Source organism: Enhydra lutris, unplaced genomic scaffold (assembly GCF_002288905.1).
Source record: "Enhydra lutris kenyoni isolate GAN:26980312 unplaced genomic scaffold, ASM228890v2 scaffoldscaffold7, whole genome shotgun sequence".
Lineage (NCBI taxonomy): Eukaryota > Metazoa > Chordata > Mammalia > Carnivora > Mustelidae > Enhydra > Enhydra lutris.
In genome coordinates, this window is record NW_019154091.1 from 148,365 (window position 1) to 168,981 (window position 20,617).

The 20,617-nt window shown below is 40.0% G+C and overlaps 1 protein-coding gene across 1 annotated transcript in view; it reads left to right on the forward strand.

The window, feature by feature from the left end:
- LOC111142084 (aldehyde dehydrogenase 1 family member L2) overlaps positions 1-20,617 on the forward strand; it is a 65,878-nt gene that overhangs the window by 8,729 nt on the left and 36,532 nt on the right. Inside the window, exons 2-10 of the mRNA XM_022495035.1 lie at positions 2,750-2,894; positions 6,808-7,042; positions 9,619-9,784; positions 11,851-11,952; positions 12,168-12,257; positions 13,054-13,188; positions 14,330-14,455; positions 15,026-15,117; positions 16,883-17,030. Of these exons, the coding sequence (XP_022350743.1) occupies positions 2,750-2,894; positions 6,808-7,042; positions 9,619-9,784; positions 11,851-11,952; positions 12,168-12,257; positions 13,054-13,188; positions 14,330-14,455; positions 15,026-15,117; positions 16,883-17,030 (1,239 nt within the window). The remainder of the gene's footprint in view (positions 1-2,749; positions 2,895-6,807; positions 7,043-9,618; positions 9,785-11,850; positions 11,953-12,167; positions 12,258-13,053; positions 13,189-14,329; positions 14,456-15,025; positions 15,118-16,882; positions 17,031-20,617) is intronic.

The window sequence follows — 20,617 nt, forward strand, 5'->3', positions numbered from 1 at the left end:
CAAGGATTTTGATGGATTCCTGTCTCACATTGAGGTCCTTCATCCATTTTGAGTCTATTTTTGTTTGTGGTGTAAGGAAATAGTCCAATTTCATTTTTCGCATGTGGCTGTCCAATTTTCCCAGCACCACTTGTTGAAGAGAGAGGGACTTTTTAAAGTGCTAATCTGTATAGGTCAGAACCCAAGAAATATTTTGTGATAATCTGGAACATCAAGATGGCTGCATTTCTGTCAGGGCTAGACTCAAGGTGGGTACAGCCTTGTTTTTCTTGGCCTCCACAGTTTAATTATCAGCTCAATTACAGGGAACATGTGAACACGTATGCCTTTTTTTTTTTTTTATTTGACAGAGAGAGAGATCACGAGTGGGCAGAGAGGCAGGCAGAGAGAGGGGATGGAGCAGGCTTCCCCCTGAGCAGAGAGCCTGATGCGGGGCTCGATCCCAGGATCCTGGGATCATGATCTGAGCCGAAGGCAGAAGCTTTAACCCACTGAGCCACCCAGGAGCCCCAACATGTATGCTTTTATGTTTATACCTAAAAGGGGATGTTGTCTACACCCTTAATAAAGTGGGAAATAAGGGAAAATTGTTTCCTCATAATCGACTTTTCACAGTGAGGCTTGACTAATTTAGAATGACTTTCTAGAACATTAAAGAATCCCATTTAGAGTGAAGGGGGAAAAAACTCCAACTCCAGGGGTGCCTGGGTGGCTCAGTGGGTTAACCCTCTGCCTTCAGCTCAGGTCATGATCTCAGGTCCTGGGATCAAGCCCCACATTAGGCTCTCTGCTCAGCAGGGAGCCTGCTTCCCCCTCTCTCTCTGCCTGCCTCTCAGCCTACTTGTGATCTCTCTCTCTCTGTCAAATAAATAAATAAGATCTTTGAAAAAAATATCCCAACTCCGAATCCTGTGGAGCCATGTTCTACCAGGGAGGAATGTGCATATGAAGTCATGACCCTCTGATGACCGTCTCTACACCCGCAATCCTGCATCTAGACTGTTCCACCTGTGGCTTTTCATTTCTGTCTTAACAGTCATCATGTCAACTTATTACCCTACCTTCGTGAAAGGGTCCCATTTAAGGAGAATTTACAGGAGGTAGAGTTGCTTAAAGAGAGTTCATTAAGACTATACCCCTTAGTGCTACTCTTGTCTATATGGTATCTGTATTTTTTGATAATCAATGTACTTTCATGCATCAGTGTTAATCTTCTAACAGGGGGAAAAAAGGGATGGGTGATGGTGGTAACTCAATCTGACTATCTTTTTTTAAAGATTTTATTTATTTATTTATTTGACAGAGAGAGATTACAAGTGGGGGGGGCAGGCTCCCTGCTGAGCAGAGAGCCTGATGTGGGGCTCGATCCCAGGACCCTGAGATCATGACCTGAGCCAAAGGCAGAGGGTTAACACACTGAGCCACCTAGGTACCCCTTGATTATCTTATTTTTAAGTACATTTGTAGGCTTTAGAGCCAGACAAATCTGGATTTAAATCCCACCTCTCCTTCCTTTTGCTAGTATGACCGTGAAGATATAGTTGACGTTTCTAAGCCTTGGTTTATTCATTCATAAAACAGTGTAAAGTGGGAGATAATAAAACGTGATAGTTGCAGTGATTAAATGAAATGAAATGATGTGCAGGCCTTAATTCTGTATCGGAAACCTGTGGGACCAAATATGTTTTAGGGTTCAGAATTATCCACATGTTAGAAAATTAACATGGTACATAGATAGTACATTCCATACAACTCACTGTAGGGTCTGGAACAGCATCTGTAACCAAACACTTGATCTTTCTGTAGCAATATATATATATAAATATTCATATAGTCCTTATAAATACTATAAATAAAGACTATAAATAGCAGTATGTCGGTCCAGGTCAAGTTTGAAGCCAAAGGACTCTGCACAAACTTACAAGAAACCTATAAGGACGATAAAGAACATCCTGTTAGAGCATTCCAGGTTTTGAGGGTGAATAGATTTGGGCCACTTATCAAGGATTTTGGAATTCTGGACCATACGAAGAAACACAAAACTGTGGCAAAACCTCTAAGACGTTATTGAAGCTTTTACTTAAACAGTACTTTGTGTCAGACACTGCACTAAACTTATTATTGCCTAATAAGTCCTCTACTTCAATCAAGATTGTGTGAGGTTGGCGTTATTATTCCCACTTTATGGGTGAGGGAAAAAAGGCAACAGAAATTGGTCACTTGCTTAAAGCCACATGACTAAACAAGAGTGGCACTAGATTTTAACTTCAGGTAGTCTAGCTCTAGGGTCTGCTCTTGACCCCTGTGTTCTAGACCACATGTTAGCTCTTGGCCTCCTTTGGAAGTTAAGAGATGAGTTTAGCTCATAAAATCATCATCATGTTGATGCAGATCTTGCTCAGAGTTAAACTCCTTTTAACTATGAGACTTACACTTGCTAACATCTGGCTTCATTTCAGCAAGGAGTTGGAATGACTTGTAAAATATATGCCATCCCAATGATTACAATGAATAACTGGGAGAATTAGAGCAAAGGGGAAAAGAGGAATTCTTCCATGTGAAATTATTTTCACTACTAACTATGTATAATCCAGCCTGGGTCCAGTGTATGTCAATGCAAATTTTATTTTGTAGATCTTTGAGGGATTTTTTTGTCCTCAAGTCATCTCGTATGGTTGGGAAAAGAGTTTTTATCATCCATATGTCTTCTATCCATGCCAATATCTGCCGTTGTTGGATTGTTTCATAGGTTTATTTCAAAAACAAGCTGAAGTTGGCACTTATCGGTCAGAGCCTCTTTGGACAGGAAGTCTACAACCACCTCTGCAAAGAGGGCCACCGTGTTGTAGGCGTGTTCACTGTTCCAGACAAGGATGGAAAAGCTGACCCGCTGGGTGAGTATATCTTAGAACTACTGAACCAGGTACTCTGCACCAACCCAGCCAGCACAGGCCCCAGTTCAGACCCCTTACCCCTCATTAGCATTTCTACACTTCTTCGCCACAGGCTCCAAAGACCCAAACTACCGACCTCCCCTCTGGGTTCTGCCACATCTACTCCACCTGTTGGAAGCCTTCTCAAGCTAAGTCTATTTGCATGATAGAATAGACTCAATTCTCCCTTCTCCATGGACCCCAAGAAAAGATGCATGGTCCCATTATATTAAGAGTTTCTCCACTTACTTCCAAGGTAATCACCAGGTCCATCAGAGGAATTTCCACGCATCTGTTTTTTCTGAACTACACTTGCAACTTTACAAGGGTGTTATGGAACATCTAGAATAATGTCTGATTCAGGGGTGCCAGTGGAAATGAAGGGAGGGCCACATCTAAGAACAGAAATTGATGTGGGGTCATAAAGAATGCATTTATGTCAGAACAAATTAGAGCTGTGGCTGCTTGGCTGTTAAGGTAAGGTTAAAGAAGATAGCCACCCTCAAAGCAAACCTGCAGTGGGATTCTGATTTGCAAGCTAAACAGTTGACCCTTGAACAATGCAGGGGTTTGAGGCAATGACCTCCTACACGGTCTAAAATCCACATATAACTCTTTGCTCCCCCGAAACTTACCTACTAATAGCCTACTGTTGACCAGAGGGTAGTCTTACCAATAACATAAGCAATTCATTACCACATTTTTGTATGTTATATGTATTACATAGTGTATTCTTACAAGAAAGTAAGTTAGAGAAAAGAAAATGTTATTTTAAAAAATCATAAGGAAGAGAAAATACATTTATAGTACTATATCAAAAAAAATTTTCACATGTAAGTGGACCCACATTGTTCAAACCTGTATTTTTCAAGAATCAAATATAGTTATGTTGAGAATACGTGTAAGACACAGAGATAGAAGCAGTCTACAAACTGTATAGACAGGGAATAAGTGAGCAACCAGATATCTTGGCTTTTGAATGAGATCTTCATAAATCACTGGCATAATGTGACAGATTGGTTGGAAAACAGTGATCTGTGATATCCCTTAAATTTTATCCTTTTTTTCCTCAGAAGCAGCAGTTCTGAGGTTTATTCTAACTCTTACTATTTTATTTTATTTTATTAAGATTTTATTTATTTATTTGACAGAGAGAGAGATCACAAGTAGGCAGAGAGGCAGGCAGAGAGAGAGGGAAAGCAGGCTCCCTGCTGAGCAGAGAATCCAATGCAGGGCTCGATCCCAGGATCCTGAGATCATGACCCGAGCCAAAGGCAGAGGCTCAACCCACTGAGGTACCCAGGTGCCCCTCTTGTTACTATTTTTAAAACTATTGTATTTTAACACTGTTTTTCAAGATTCAAGCTAAAAAAGTTGGGTCAAGAGCACATACACACATATGAACCTAATCACTTGATTTAGAAATTACCCTTGTTTCAGAAAAAGGTTATCCCAACCAGGGGAATTCTGAGGGAATCTGCCTCATCAATTTAGACCTGGCTCCAAGGGCTGAAGGGGACAGGTTCCTATTACTGAGATTATCTGTGCTATTATTATCTATTCCCATCAGCTTTGTACGGGGATATTTGGGAGGACTTATATTTGGGATATCAGATTGGCTATCGAATCAGGGAAACCCCAAATAAAATTAGCTTAAGTAACACAGAAGTCCATTTCTCAAGTCTGAGTTGGCCATTAGTGCTGTTGTGACCGCTTTATGTTCATCACAATGCAGGATCCTGCCCTTTTTGTTTCGTCCTTATCAACACTGGACTTCCATCTCATGGTCCAAGGTAGCTGCTTTAGCCCCAACTAACAAGTCTGCATTCTGGCAAGTGGCAAGGAAAGAGGGGAAGCAGAGGGCAAGCCTTTATTTGGGATATCATCCAGAAGTTGCACATATTTGTCCCACTTGTATCCCGCTGACTAGAACTTGGTCACAGGCCAAATCTCTTTGCATAATAAACTGAGAAATGTAGATTTTTATTCAGAGCATCTATGTGCTCTGCCAAAGTACAGGAATCTTTGCTAAAGAATGAAGGGGAACAATTAACATACTAATAACAATTAGTATGACTTTCAGAAGAAATGCAAGCTTGTGACTCATAAAGTTCCTTCCAAAGGTTGTCCAGGGAAACTAACTTTCCCTAGTGTCTGGTCCCAGGGCTGGGACCTCCTTTCCATTGGTCATGGCCATCTGGCTGCTGGCATAACATAGGTAAGAAAAAAATACCAATCTGTCTTGTAGAGCAGCCTGGGATGTGGTACAGCATATAGTTAACAGTGTTTATTTTGGAGTCAAGGAACTAATTCTGCCTCTGCCACTTACTTGCTGCATGATGATGGGCAAGCTACTAAAACTCACTAACCTTAGTTCAACAACACCCATCTTACACAGATTAGTTGAAATAACGACATAGTGTGCTTAGCCCTGTGCCTAATTGATGAAATGGGGTCAAGATGACAGTGGTTAACTATTCTTGTTGTCAGAATAGTCAACTAGAACAGCCAAAAATAGCCACAAATCAGTATGGAAGGTGAACGCCACAAGCCTATCTCCGTGGTGTAGAGTTTTAAAACAAAGACTTCTAAGTTTCTCAACCCATTTTTTTTCCAGTCTAATCTTGTACAATTTTCTCCCAATTTCACCTTTTTTTTTTTACCATTTATTCATTTTCCTATCATCTGAAAATGAGTTGTTTATAGTTTTTTAAACATTTTATGAACATTCACATTTTGTACACATTATTTTTCCAGTCTCTCCCATTGATCAAGGCATTGGCTTGATGGCAGGATTCCTTCAGGACTCATTTAGGATTTGGAATTTAGGCTTTCTAGTGGAGATTTAGGAATTTTGGAATTTAGATTAGATTTTGGAATTTAGGCTTTCTAGTGGCTTTCTAGTGCAGCCATCATCCCATCTAAAGTCAGTGAAGGTTGATGATCCAATGGGGGAGAAAGGAAAGGGAGCCCAAAAATACAGATTAAAAAGCCTTACTTAAAGCTCTTAAAAATTGCCTAAAATATACTTGCTTTGTGTTGTTGGTAGAAAAATAAATATATATGCTTAATATTCATAAGGTATATAGTTAGTAGAAGTAATATCTTATTATGGAAAAAAATGAGCTAGTGCTGTCTGCACTTGGGAGGGCCATTCCTTTTCCACACAGAAGCAGATGGAGCCCTTCCTTTGGAAAGGACAGTTTTTGTGGGAAAGAGCCTTGGACCTTCTCCAGTATGGCAAAACCCTCACAAGGAGCATGTATTCTCCATTCTTGGCTTCTTTTGTCCACTAACTTATCTCATAGGTGAATTTGGGAGAAGGAACTAGACAAGCCCAGCTCAGCTCAAAAACTTTCTCTCTTTATTTTTGGGGATCTATCTGTTTGGCAGGGAGAATGTGTTCGGATCTATAGTTTGCCTTGTTTTCAAAGAGACTTCCCTCTAGGAAATAGGCTTGGGAAGGGGCTCATGGTTTTCCATCTGTGCCAGATACCAAATGCTCATGTGTCAACACTTGGCTCCAAATCTAACAATATTCTTTATATGGCTATATCTGTAATAATAGTATAATTTTTTTACCTATAAAACAAAAAAGCTTCAGTTAAAATTTTAAAATGTTATCTAGCTACAAACTTCTGAGTATGAATATATTATGTCTCAAATCTATAGATAAAAGTCACATTAGGAAAATGGATGGATCATGATAAAATTATAACAGGTCAAATTCTGATCTCAATCTAAATTGCCCTTCACCATGTTCTATTTGTAAATGTTTCTTGAAGCTGTAAAACTGTAATGTGTGAATCCATAGCCATATTAACTTATGGCCATTTTTTATTTTAATAAAAATAACTTTCTCTTTCATGCCCAGCTCTAGCTGCAGAGAAAGATGGGACCCCTGTTTTCAAGTTCCCCAGATGGAGAGTCAAGGGCAAGACCATCAAGGAGGTGGCGGAAGCCTACAAATCTGTGGGTGCTGAGCTCAATGTGCTACCCTTCTGCACACAGTTTATCCCCATGGATATAATTGACAGTCCAAAGCACGGTTCTATCATATATCACCCTTCCATCCTTCCCAGGCACAGAGGAGCCTCTGCTATCAACTGGTGAGAATTTTCTTGATTATAGAGAAGAGAGGCCTATTTCTATGGTTTTTAATCCTTCTGTTTTCAATGTAGGAGATCAAGAAAATAGGTATGCTTGAGCAATTGTGAGGCCCTGACTGATTGCTACTCCTGCATGAACTCCCCCTGAGACTTAGCAGTACTCCATGGGCTAGACAGCATTTTCAAGGTCAGTCTATGGAGTACTGGCTCCATTGGAGATAGCTAGGTAATTCAGACAGGTTTGGTTTATGCTGGATTTCTTGATCACAGGACTTCTGAGAACCTTTTAGATGTGCTTTAGTGAGAGCATCATAATCTCCAAGAGGGAATCTGAGTACAAAGCATTCCCAAACTTATTTGACCTTAGAACTTTTTTTTTTTTAAAGATTTTATTTATTTATTTGACAGACAGAGATTACAAGTAGGCAGAGAGGCAGGCAGAGAGAGAGAGGAGGAAGCAGGCTCCCTGCCGAGCAGAGAGCCCGATGCGGGGCTCGATCCCAGGACCCTGGGATCATGACCCGAGCCGAAGGCAGAGGCTTTAACCCACTGAGCCACCCAGGTGCCCCTGACCTTAGAACTTTTTTTGCCTAGAGCATCTCAAGTACATTTCAAGGAATGCCGAGCTACCTGAAATTATCTTCTTCGTTCTGTCTTATCCTCTTCAACTTTAAGGTTCTTGAGGGAAGGGACTATGGTCTAACATTTTTATTGCTGCAGGTACACTGTAAGTCCTAAATACCACAGGTATGCTTTTCTACCTTCTCTCCTTTCCCTGTACATCACCCTGATATGGCTCAGTGTCAAGTTGTTAAATGGGCAGAAAATTACACTTAGTTTAAATGTGGTGAATGACATTTCGTTGTATTTGGCATGAATCAATTTCTTTTTTGCCCCTGTAATGGTACTGTATGGTCATCTTTACACTTAAACTTGTGGGGTTTTTTTTCTCATTTCACATTGTTTCCACATACAGAGTCACTGGATCAAAGTGTATGAATGTTTTGGGGCACGTGGGTGGCTCAGTCATTTAAGTGTCTGCCTGTGGCTCAGGTCATGATCCCAGGGTCCTGGTATCGAACCCCACATCTGGCTCCTTGCTCAGAGGGGAGCCTGCTTCTCCCTCTCCCTTTACCCCTCATCCCTGCTCATACTCTCTCTCTCACACACACTTTCTCAATCAAATAAATAAATAAAATCTAAAACAAAGAAAGTATATGAATGTTTTCAAGCCTCTTGATAACATAATGCCAATAAATTCCTCAATATTTCTGAAAAGAGTGATTGATTAATAGGTCTTGCTAGATTAGTAGCTCCAAGATTTAAAAGTTATTTAGGTCATGAGCATGTATGATGTATTACTTCATATTCTCTTGATACTACCTGAGCCTCTGATATGCTTTTATCTGATATGTCTACATATTCAGCTCATTGTTTGTATTATAAGCTCTTATGGGGAAACATTTTCTCTTAGGCTAAGCTTTTTCCCCCCAAGATTTTATTTATTTACTTATTTATTTGTTTGAGAGAGAGAGTGTGTGTGCATATGCCCTTGGGGGTGGGGAAGGAGGCGGCAGAGGGGGGAGAGAGGAACAGGAGAAGGGAGAGAGAAGAGAGAGGATCTCAGATCTCAAGCAGACTCCTGGTTGAGCACTGAGCCCTCTACCTGGGCTCGATCTCAGGACACTGAGATCATGACCAGAGCCTAAAACCGAAATCAGATGTTCAACCAACTGAGCTACCCAGGCACCCCTAGGCAAAGCTTTATAAAGCATGAATACAAAGAACATAATATACAAAGACTAATTCAACCATCTTTTACTATAATTTACCTAGACAATCTAGAGCTAATTCTAGCTCTGAATTACATCCAAATGACATAACCTAGATAAATAGTTATGAGAACTAATAAGTTCTCCTCCACTGACCATCTTCTCTTTTATCTTCCATTATCTCATTCTGCCTAACATAGGGTCAAATACAATGTAGGAATTGGTCCCAGGTGGGCAAAATTGCTTGATGCCACAGCAGAAAGCTGACAACTGGAAGATAATGAGTGGCAGTAATGACAGATTCTAGTGCCCTTTTGAGTAGACTAGAAGTCGTTAGTGTGTATTAACAAGAAAGACTATAGCTATGTATAAAATAGCGGTACCATCAAGTAGTGCTTTTTATGAATACTGACATCTCTTGGCTATACTGCTCATTTCTCACAGTAGTTCCCTCACTGTCTACTTTCCACTAGAACTACCTTGCACTTTATTTATTTATTTTTTTTTAAGAGAGAGAGGGAGAGAGAGCACACATGAGCTTGGGGAGAGGGGAGTTGGAAGGTGGGGGGAAGGAGCAGAGGGAGAGGGTGAGAGGAAAATCTGAAGCAGGTTCTAAGCTCAGTGAGCTCGACGTGGAACTCAGTCTCCGGACCCTGAGATCATGACCTGAGCTAAAATCAAGAGTCGGCCACGTAGCTCACTGAGATACCCAGATGTCCCACTCCCTTGCACTTTAATATCACTAATTCATCACTTTGTGATATGTTAAATCACCATTGTAAGTTGAAGCTCTTCTTTTCACAGGACTCTAATTATGGGAGATAAGAAAGCTGGGTTTTCTGTTTTCTGGGCCGATGATGGTTTAGACACAGGACCCATCCTTCTTCAGAGGTCATGTGACGTCGAACCCAACGATACAGTGGATGCTCTTTATAATCGGTTTCTTTTTCCTGAAGGAATCAAGGCCATGGTTAGTATATCTACACCATCCAGAAGAATTTAATAAAGCTTTAACATTTTAGAAATACTTTTCTATTATTGAGAATTTTCTCATGTTGATTTACAAAAAGTATAAAACTGAAAACAAAATTAGATTTTATATTTGCCAATAGGATGGTATATTTAGGGTGGAAATCCAAACATTAAAATTTCCTAGCCTGGGGCTCCTGGGTGGCTCAGTGGGTTAAGCCTCTGCCTTCGGCTCAGGTCGTGATCTCACGGTCCTGGAATCGAGTCCCACTTCAGGCTCTCTGCTCAGCAGGGGGCCTGCTTCCTCCTCTTTCTCTCTGCCTGCCTCTCTGCCTGCTTGTGATCTCTCTCTGTCAAATAAATAAATAAAATCTTAAAAAAAAATTTCTTAGCCTGTGAAGCTTGTTTTTCTGAGAACAGTGATCAGATGGATGAAGTTGGTTCATTTCTTGAAATGAACCGATAATGAAACTGGTTCATTTCTTTTGCCAAATACTTGAATTGCCAACCCAGTTTGTATTGACTAATGGTAAAGAAGTGTACAAAATCTCAAGAAATTTTGCTGTGGACGTTGGGCTTCAAAAGTATTTGAACTCAGTCTGCATAACAGGGTGAAATTTGGCATTGCTTTATTTATTCAGATGTGCTCTGGGCAAAAAGCTCAAAGCGTGTGCACCACAAAGTAAAAATATATTTTTAGCCTGTAAAAATATGGAAAGATAATTTCAGCATCATTTAATGTTTTCTGAATTGGATATGGAAGAAGTAGCGACACGGAGATAGACACTAAGATGGTATAAAGAAGCAGCTATTAATTCTGGAGAGAGGAGAGCCGTCTGGTTTGCGTCATTTAAAGGTTTTGAGAGTAAGGCTTTGATGTCAGAAAGAGATCAGAGTTCTCATTCTACTGTTTATCTGTTCTATGACAAGAGACAAGTCACTTGCCTTCTTTAGCCTTGGTTTCCTTCTGTGGATACTACCCGACTTATAAGGGCTGCTGAGAAATTAAGTAGCATTTGTGTAAAGCACTCGGCACATGGTAGGTGCTCAAAAATGATCATGACAATCAAAATCGTATTATGTGTGTTCAGTGGCATTTGCTGAAGCCCAGATCATGCGCCTGATGATATCACAGCCTGAAGTGGGTGAATGAAGGAGCTATGAACTGACCCTGTGCTTAGGTTGCCCCTAAGCTCTTAGAGAGGTTGGTCAGCAGCCATAAATACTGAGAGGTCCGAGAACTCAAGCTCACGTAGGCCTCCCTGTGAAAGAGAGAGGCTCTCAACTCCAGGCAAACATGAATCTGGCACAGAAAGACTTCAGGACACATCCCAAAGGCAATTAAACTCATGCGTAGATTTTAACCGTTTTGTCATTCCAGGTGTCCTGAGCTAGAAATCAAGTCGAATTATTTAAATATAACAATGCATCACTTTCTAGAATCATCTTGATGAGTAGAAATCACTCACACGGACTTACCCTACAATCCAATTACTGAAATTCCCCCTAGGTCACCAAGGGGAAGTTGAAATTTCTTTCAAGGGAGTCATTTTTAAGAGTAACAGCTCAGGCAGTAGGTAAACTCGGATGCAGATTTTGCTTCTGACACCCAGTAGCTACCTCTGTGATCTTGAGCTAGTTGCTTCACTTTTCTAAGAATCAGTTTCCTCATCTGGAAAGCTGGAATAATAATATCCACCTGGCAGGATTGGTGTGATGTCTGCAAAGGATATTTTATATAAAGTAACTACCACATTGCCTGGGACACAGATGGAACTGAAGAAAAGGTAGTTATTGTCATAGTCTGATCCTCTGGACAAATTTATTTATTTATTTATTTATTTATTTATTTATTAAAGTTTTATTTATTTAAGTAATCTCTACGCCCAGTGTGGGGCTTGAACTCACAACCCTGAGATCAAGAGTCACATGCTCTTCCGCCTGAGCCAGCCAGGAGCCCCTGGACAGATTTAAATGTAGCAATTCTATTTAGCGTAAGCTTCTGTTAAACAAACGATGCCATTATTGACCACTGGGCTGTGACACAGATCATGTTTTTGACTTTAGGTGGAAGCTGTCCAACTCATAGCTGATGGGAAAGCTCCTCGGATTCCCCAGCTGGAAGAAGGGGCAACATATGAAGGTATCCAAAAAAAGGAAAATGCTGAGGTATTTATATCAACTCAATAACACACCTTAATGTTCTTGGCCCTTTACTTTTAAGTAGTTCCCAATGTACCATTTCCTGGCCGAAAGGTAGATCTCCAAGCCTCCCTGACCTATTCTGCCCCAACCCTACTTCCACCACTGATGGGGAGAAATGTTTCTATTACCTTTGACATTCATAGCATTAGGAGTGCAGCCTGTGCTTTGTGCTGTCCTAGATTTCTTGGGATCAGTCGGCTGAAGTATTACATAACTGGATCCGAGGTCATGATAAAGTCCCTGGAGCTTGGACAGAGATAAATGGACAGGTACGTTCTAGGGACCAATTCTGTGTGTGTGTGTGTGTGTGTGTGTGTATTACCTTTCTAAGAGGTATTACACATAGATCCACTTTTGCTAGGTAACCTGGGGCAGGTTACTTACCCATCGGGTTTCCTTATTGTAAATGGGACTAATAATAGTGCCTCTTTTATTGGTTATAGGTCACTGTGAAAACTAAATGGGTCAATACATGTTAATTCATTGAAGTACTTAGTCTCTGCAATAAGTACTCAATAAATGTTAACTATCATAGTGCTCAATAAGTGATAGCTAATTGCCATAGAATTATAATCACAAATCAATTAGCATCACATTCTCTTGATTAGTCTGAATCCAGTCCTGTTTCCACTAACTGACCCACAGACCACCCTATATTTCCCACCAGTAATCACACTGGATGGCAACAGTCCAGTGTTGGTCCCCATATCTGCTCTCGCTGACTCCCCAGCACCACCTCCACACAGCTCTGAAAACCCTTGCTTCAGGCTCTGAAGTCTGCGAGAACTCTTTGTCTCATTCACTTTTGACTTGATGTGAATAAATGATAAAAGTCATCCGGATGTGAGGCATTCTTAAATTTCTTCAGTCATATCTTCATAGATTATCTCTTAATTGTGTCATCCCTACAGATGCTTGATACCATTTCCCACATTGAGGTATTCCAATTTTATCATAAATGATAATCCCAGTTTAAGGTTGCTTACAAGGCGTGCTGCTGGCACACGCCCCTGTCTGTAGGTGTAACTCCCTCCTCTCACAGTCTGGGTTTGGTCTCTCTCTTAGATGGTCACGTTCTACGGCTCATCATTACTGAAAAGCTCTGTCCCTCCTGGAGAACCACTGGAAATTAAAGGTGCCAAGAAGCCTGGTCTTGTTACCAAAAATGGACTTGTTCTTTTTGGTAATGATGGAAAAGCAGTGAGTGTTCAATACGGTCACCTACAAAGTAACGTTTTTGGTTTCCTTCTATAACCCCAGCTGCTAAGGGAGTATCTTTCACAAGATAATCTGGTTTCACAGTGTGATATGGGGAGCTCGAGATATCTGTGCCCTGTTTCTGAGGTGGCTCAGGGTGCCAGGATGAGAACGAGGCTCCCCAGGATATGCCTCAAGGATGTGCATGGTCTGTTTTGTGATATAGTAGAAAGAGCTTGGAATTTAGTCGAGAAACATGATGAGAACCCTTCCTCTGCCACTTACCAGTTGAGGGAAGTGTGCTTCTCCCCTCTGAGTCTTCATTTCCCGGTCTATAAAACAGAGTGTGGTCTCATAGGTTTGCCTTACCACTAGAGTCTGGCAGGATAAATAGGGTGGATATGGGACTCTTCAGAGGCTAATTGCCTTTCCCCTCGTGCAGGCGCCCCCTCACACTGTCTGTGCTTGGCAGCAGGGGCTCTTGGCTTCAGTGAACTCTTTGAAGAAAGCAAAGGGGAATTTGCAGCTTGCACATATATTCTGGTAGCGTGCAGGTCTGATCAATAATTAAAATTGTAGGCTGCACAGTCCAGCTAGTTCTGGGTTGTAACCCCAGCTCTGTGACTAACTAGCTGTGTGGCATTGGGCAAATTCCTTAACCTCATTGAGCCTCCATTTCCTTATCAGGAACATGGGAATAATAATGGTACCTGCTTCCACCAGGATTTATGAGATTAAATAAGACACCTATGCATGCACATACCTATAGCACTGTGCCTGCAGCAGAGGATGGCCATAAGAGAAGGAGGACGGATCATTGTAGTAGTGGGAGGAGGAAGAGGAGTTATAATAGGCTTTAGTCTAAATATATACATCCAAGTGTCCATTTTTTCAGGAGCTAATTATCCATTTCAAGATGTGTATCTACCCCTAGACTTCATTTTCTCCTTTCTGCTGTCATTAGTAAAATACCATTTCCATCCTTTCACAAATAATGGTGAGTGCTTTCAATCCACATTTTTGTATTTGCCAAATACGCTGATCTTTGTATTCCTAAAATATGTGACACTCCTTCTCCCACCGACCTCACTTTTGAATTGTCCTAATCTTCCATCCTTTGGCTTATTGTGTTGCTATTTTGTAGCTGATGGTGAGAAATCTGCAGTTTGAAGATGGAAGAATGATTCCTGCTTCTCAGTACTTTTCAGCCGGGGAGACATCCGTGGTAGAACTTACCCCCGAAGAGATGAAGGTGGCAGGGACCATCAAGGTGAACATGTGATGTCTTTAATGTTGCTCTGACCTTGAAACTGCAGCAGTTATGTAACTGAACCCTCAGTCTTCAGAATAGTGAGCACACACTGTCTTGCCTCTTTTTTGTATTAGCTGCAGTAGGAAATCAACTCCAAAATTTGTATGCAAATTTATTTCTCATTCACAAAATGTTGTAAGGCAGTTCTAGGTCGACATGAGGGTGAAGGGTAAAGCTGGAATGTAAGGATTAGGAGTGGATTCATTCGGGGACCCAAGCTCTGCTATCTTCAAGGTCACCATACGGGTCATCTACTTCCCAGACAGCTAAGAAGGGCAAAAGAGCACACTAGAATTGTGTGAAGGAGGTTTTTCATGGGTCAAGACTAGGAGTCAAGTTTACTTCTGCTCACATTCATTGGCTTGAAGTCGGTCATATGGCTACATCTAACTTGAAGAGATGCTGAAAAATGTAGTTAAGCCATGTATCCAAGATGAAAAATAAGTAGGTTTGGTTGAGGACCTGGCCAGTCTCTGCCTCTGTGTTCTTCATGGCACATCCTTCATTAAAATTACCCTTGCTGTATAGGTCATCTGGGCTGGAATTTTAAGCAATGTCCCTGTTATTGAAGACTCAACAGACTTCTTTAAATCTGGAGCGAGCTCAATGGATGTTGTCAGGTAAAACAGTCACCTTATTGACTCACACCCCTCCCTTAGGGATTTTGACTTTGACTTTGAAACTCAAATCCAATCCTTTGTTCTAGATGTTATCACTGTACCATAACCACTATACTCTGTTTCTCTTTTCTTCATCCTTCTTGGATTGCTTTTTTCCATGGTCACACACATATATTTGCTCCTTCCTCTTTGTTGCTAGCCAGAAGTTGTTTTCATATCTTCTATATACCTAGAAAACCAATGCTTGTAATTGTTTGTTTCTTTTAAAAATCTGTCCTCACGTTTCTTAGCTAATTTTCCTCCCACACAGCATTGGAATGGGAAGTTCTGGATGAGAACATTTATCAGGAATTACCTACATAGTCTGATTCAGAAGGAGACCCAACATCGATTATGCTTCCCCCAATATCTTTTTTTTTCCTATACCCCAGAATTACCCAGTAAGATATATCTAGAATAAGGACTATCAAGATACTTGCAAGAGGAAGAATAATTACCCTGTAGTTAAAATTTCTCTACAGAGGTTTATGGCAAGTTGAAAGAGCTAGAGTCCCAGAAGGCTCTATTCTATGGTTTAAAAAAAAAAAAAAAAAGTAAGTCTGTGAGGATCCTAATAGCGAAGAGTCTCTCAGAGGTATTTTTTTTTCATTGAGGGCCACACTATGGCCATTCATTAATTTAATAAGTTAAAGAATGCAACTCCTGATGTTAAAAAAAAAAAGTGAGTGTTCTTGATGGTTGTTCTGTTTATTTGTTTATTCACTCACTTATTCCACAAAATTCATTTAGTATGTACTACATATCAGGAACAGTTTTTGCCCTGGGAATACAGACAGTCATGAACAGGAAAAAGTTCCTTCATTCATGGAATTTTTATTCCACTAATCCAAATAGTCATCTCCAGAGCAAACAACATTATCGAAGTCAAGAGTTTTGGTTCCTCAAATTACAAATTTCTCAGCTATGGTTCATCAGTTTCCCAAAACTTCTAATTTCTCAACTAAAGGTTTCAATACTATATATTTTTCACCAGCAAGATGCTCCTGTACAAATTGCCCATTTTCCGCTTGAGTATCTGAATAATCGCCTGATACTATTATCTTGAACTGCCAAAGCACCTCATCTCTTTTGCAGAAGAAATGACTGAGCAACAACCATGGGGGTCTTTCTGTCTTGCATCTAGCACACCGGTGCTATTCCACAAATGGCAAATAGCAGCAATAATTTGAAAAATGAACAGCAAAAAATCAAAGGGTTGGAAGAGACTTCAAAAATTATCTTGACCTACTGCCTGATTCTACTTAGTAGCTACACTAACCATATAATGCAAGGACATGTTTGTTTCATTCTTATACAAGATCTAGAGACAATATTATACAATATGACTTTTGTTTCATAATCTTTACAGTGAGGGACTTTCCTTTATTTCTCATTCCTTGCTTACCTTTGAAACAAAGGGAATGGATTTTATGTGACCCTTATAATCTTGCTTGCAATAGGTAAAATATTTTTGCCTTGGTTTCTTTTCATTTTAGCTATATAAAAAGTTAAAAAACAAAGAATAGCCACTGTCCTTCAAGACAGCTTTTTAATTTTATTCTCCCGGTCTTACCCAATTTCTCCAGGTATTATCACGGATGATCTCATAGGCTATAAATAGGCATGTGACATGTCTTATCTCAAAGCAACTTGACAAACGTAATAATATGGTTCCCCTAAACCCTTTTAAAAATGTAAGTAATGTGAATTGCTTCTTAACTTTAAGGCTGGTTGAAGAGATCAGACAGAAGTGTGGTGGGCTTCAGCTACAGAACGAAGATGTCTACATGGCCACCAAGTTTGCAGACTTCATCCAAAAAGTTGTGAGGAAACTGAGAGGAGAAGATCAAGAAGTGGAGCTAGTGGTGGATTATGTAAGCTTCTCCATGCTGCCTGAAATCTCCATCACTAAGACTCAAAAGCTATAAGGAAAGGCTATGCCTTTTGTTCATTTGTTTTTACATGTATGACCTTTTTGAGATAGGTATTTTATTGAGATAAAATTCAGACACTGTAAAATTCACCCTTGAATTTTTTAAAATATTTATTTATTTTAGAGAAAGAGAGAGTGAGCGAGCAGGGGGAGGGGCATAGGGGGAGGGAGAGAGAGAAACTCAAGCAGACACCCCACAGAGTGCGGAGTCTGACCCAGGGCTCAATCCCAGGACCCTGAGATCATGACCTGAACTGAAATCAAGAGTAGGCCAACTGAGCCATCCAGGCACCCCCAAATTCACCCTTTACAATGTACAGTTCAGTGGTTCAGGTTCATCACGTCTGTCTGATTATGGAAATTTGTATCACCCCATAAAGGAACCCTGAATCCACTGATAGTCATCCTCTGTTCTCTCCCCCCTACCCCTGGCCCCCAGAAACCACTAATCTCCTTTTTGTCTCCATGGATTTGCCTCTTGTAGATATTTCCTATACATGGAATCACATAATTTGTGATTGGCTCCTTTCACTTGAGCACCATGTGGTCAAGGTTCATCTATGTTGTCGTGTGTGTTGTGTATGTCACTCCTTCTTCTGGCCGGATAGTATTCCGTGGTATGGATATATCACATGTTGTTTATCCATCTCTCATTGAATGGACATTCAGGTTGTTTTCATGTCTGCCTATTATTAATAATGCTGCTATGAAAATTCATGTGTAAGTTTTTGTGTGAACATTTGTTTTCTGTTCCCTGGGGTGTATACCTAGGAATACAACTGATGAGTCATATGGTAACTCTGTTTAACTGTTGGAGGAACTACCAAGCTCTTTGCCAGAGTGGCTACACCATTTCACAATCCCACTAGCAATATAGAAAGGTTCTAATTTACCCATGTCCTTGCCAATATTTGCTATTGTCTGCCTTTCTTATTTTAGCTGCAGGTATGAAATGGCATCTCATCGTAGCTTTCACTTACATTTCCCTGATGACTAATGAGAAGCCCCTTTTCACGTGCTTATTGGTCATTTGTATATCTTCCTTGGGAAAATGTCCATCCAAATCCTTTACTCATTTTCTAATTAGGATTTTTCTGATTGTGTCTGTTTAATGTTGAGTTGTAAGGGGCTTTTGTATATTTTGGATACTAGAGCTTAATGAGGTATATGATTTGTAAATATTTTCTCCCATTCTGTGGGCTTTTATTTTTTTCACTTTTTTGTCAGTGTCCTTTGACACACAGAAGTTTTTTATTTGATTAAGGTGAATTTATCTATTCTTTTCCACTGCCACTACAAATACCTTGCTTTATTGCTTTTTGCTTTACTGTGCTTCACAGGTAGTACATTTTCCACAAATTAAATGCTTGTGGCAGCCGTGCATCGAGTAACTCTACTGGCACCCTCTTTCCAACAGTATTTGCTCATGCCTTGTCTCTGTATCACATTCTGGTAATTCCCACAATATTTCGAACTTTTTCATTTGCTATTATATTTGTTAGAGTTTGGGATCAGTGTTAATCTGTGATCAGTGATCATGACCCACTGAAAGCTCAGATGGTGGTTAATTTTTTTGCAATAAAATATTTTTTAATTGAAGTATAGTTGATAAAGTACTTTTTTTAAAAAGATTTTATTTATTTATTTGACAGAGATCACAAGTAGGCAGAGAGACAGGCAGAGGCAGAGGGGGAAGCAGGCTCCCCGCTGAGCAGAGAGCCCGATGTGGGGTTTGATCCCAGGACTCTGGGATCATGATCTGAGCTGAAGGCAGAGGCTTTAACCCACTGAGCCACTCAATAAAGTACTTTGTAAAAATGTTATTTATTTATTTGTGTACTTGCTTATTTACATACTTTCTTATTTATTTAATTTATTTGAGAGAAAGAGAGCAAGAGAGCCCAAGCAGGGGAACAACAGAGGGAGAGAGAGCAGGGAGCCCCATGTGGGGCTTAATCCCAGGACCCTAAGATCATGACCTGAGTCAGAGGCAGACGTTTAACTAAGACACCCAGGTGCCACTATTGCTAAAGTATTTTGAATTAAAGCATAGACATTGATTTTTTAGACATAATGCTATTACGTACCTAATAAACTACAGTATAGTGTAAACGTGGCTTTTATATGCACTGGGAAACCAATAATTCATTTGACTCACTTTATTGCAATATGCTCTTTATTGCAATAGTCTGGAACTGAACCTGCAGTGTCTCTGAGGGGAAGCCTGTGTACGTCTTGTCTTGCCCTTTTTGCTCCTCTATTTTTCTTTCCCTCCATTTTGTTTGTATTAAAGACAGTCTAGTATGCCATTTTAATCCCTTATTGTTTCTTTTACTATATTTTGTTAGTTAGTTTCTTAGTGGTTGCCTTGAGGAGTATAAGGAACATTTTTGTTTAAAACATTTCCAGTTCAGATTAAGGTCAACCTAATAACAATAGTAAAGAAAAACTTTGTTGTAATTTAGTTCTGCTTCCTATCCCCACATTTGTGATACTATTGCCATACAAATTACATCTCTATACATTATAAGGCCACCAACAAACTTTATAATTATTGCTTTATGCAGTTGTCTTTTAAATCAGATAGGAGAAGAGTTAAAAACAAAAATACGTGTATACTGACATATATTTCCTTTTATCAGTGTGCTCTATTTCTCCATGTGGATTCAAGAACTGTGTAGGATCCTTTCATGTTAGCCTGAAGGACCCCTTCTAGAACTTTCTGAAGAGCAGTGTGTTAGCAGTGAATTCTCTCAGTCTTTGTTCATTTGGGAATGACTTAATTTCTCCTTTGTTTTTGAAGGCTGTTTTTGCTATATATGGAATTGTTGGTTGGCAGTCTTTTCCTTTCAGCACTCTGGATATGCCATTATATTGTCTTCTGGCCTCCATGGTTTCTGAGCATTAGTCATCTGTTAATTTTATTAAGGATCCATTTTATGTGACAGGTTACTTCTCTCCTGCTGCTTTCAAGATTCCCTCGTTATCTCTGGCGTTTGACCATTTCCTTATGTTTCTAAAATGGATCTCTTTGAGTTCATCCTGCCTGAACTTCTTGGATGTATGGCTTAATGTTAGGGACATTTTCATTCATTATTTCTTCAAATATTCTTCCTGCCTCTATCCTCCTCTCCTCTCCTTCTGGAACTCCCTTTACGCATGTGTTGGTACATTCAGTGGTGTCCCATAGGTCTTCTTTTGTCTTCCTGTTTTCAGACTGGATAATCTCTATCAACCTATTGTCCAGTTTGCTAGTTCTTTGTTCCGCTTGCTTGAATCTACTACCGAGCCCATATAGTGAATTTTTAAAAAAATGTTAGTTATTGCACTTTCCAGCTCCAGCATTTCTCTTTGGTTCTTTTTTTTTTTTTTTTAAGAATTCTTATCTCTTTATTGATATTCTCTATTTGGTGAGGCATTGTTCTTTCACATTCCTTTAATTTTTTAGATGTAGTTTCCTTTTGTTATCTGAACATATTTGTAAAAACTTATTTAAAATGTTTCTCTGATAAATCCAGCATCTAGGTC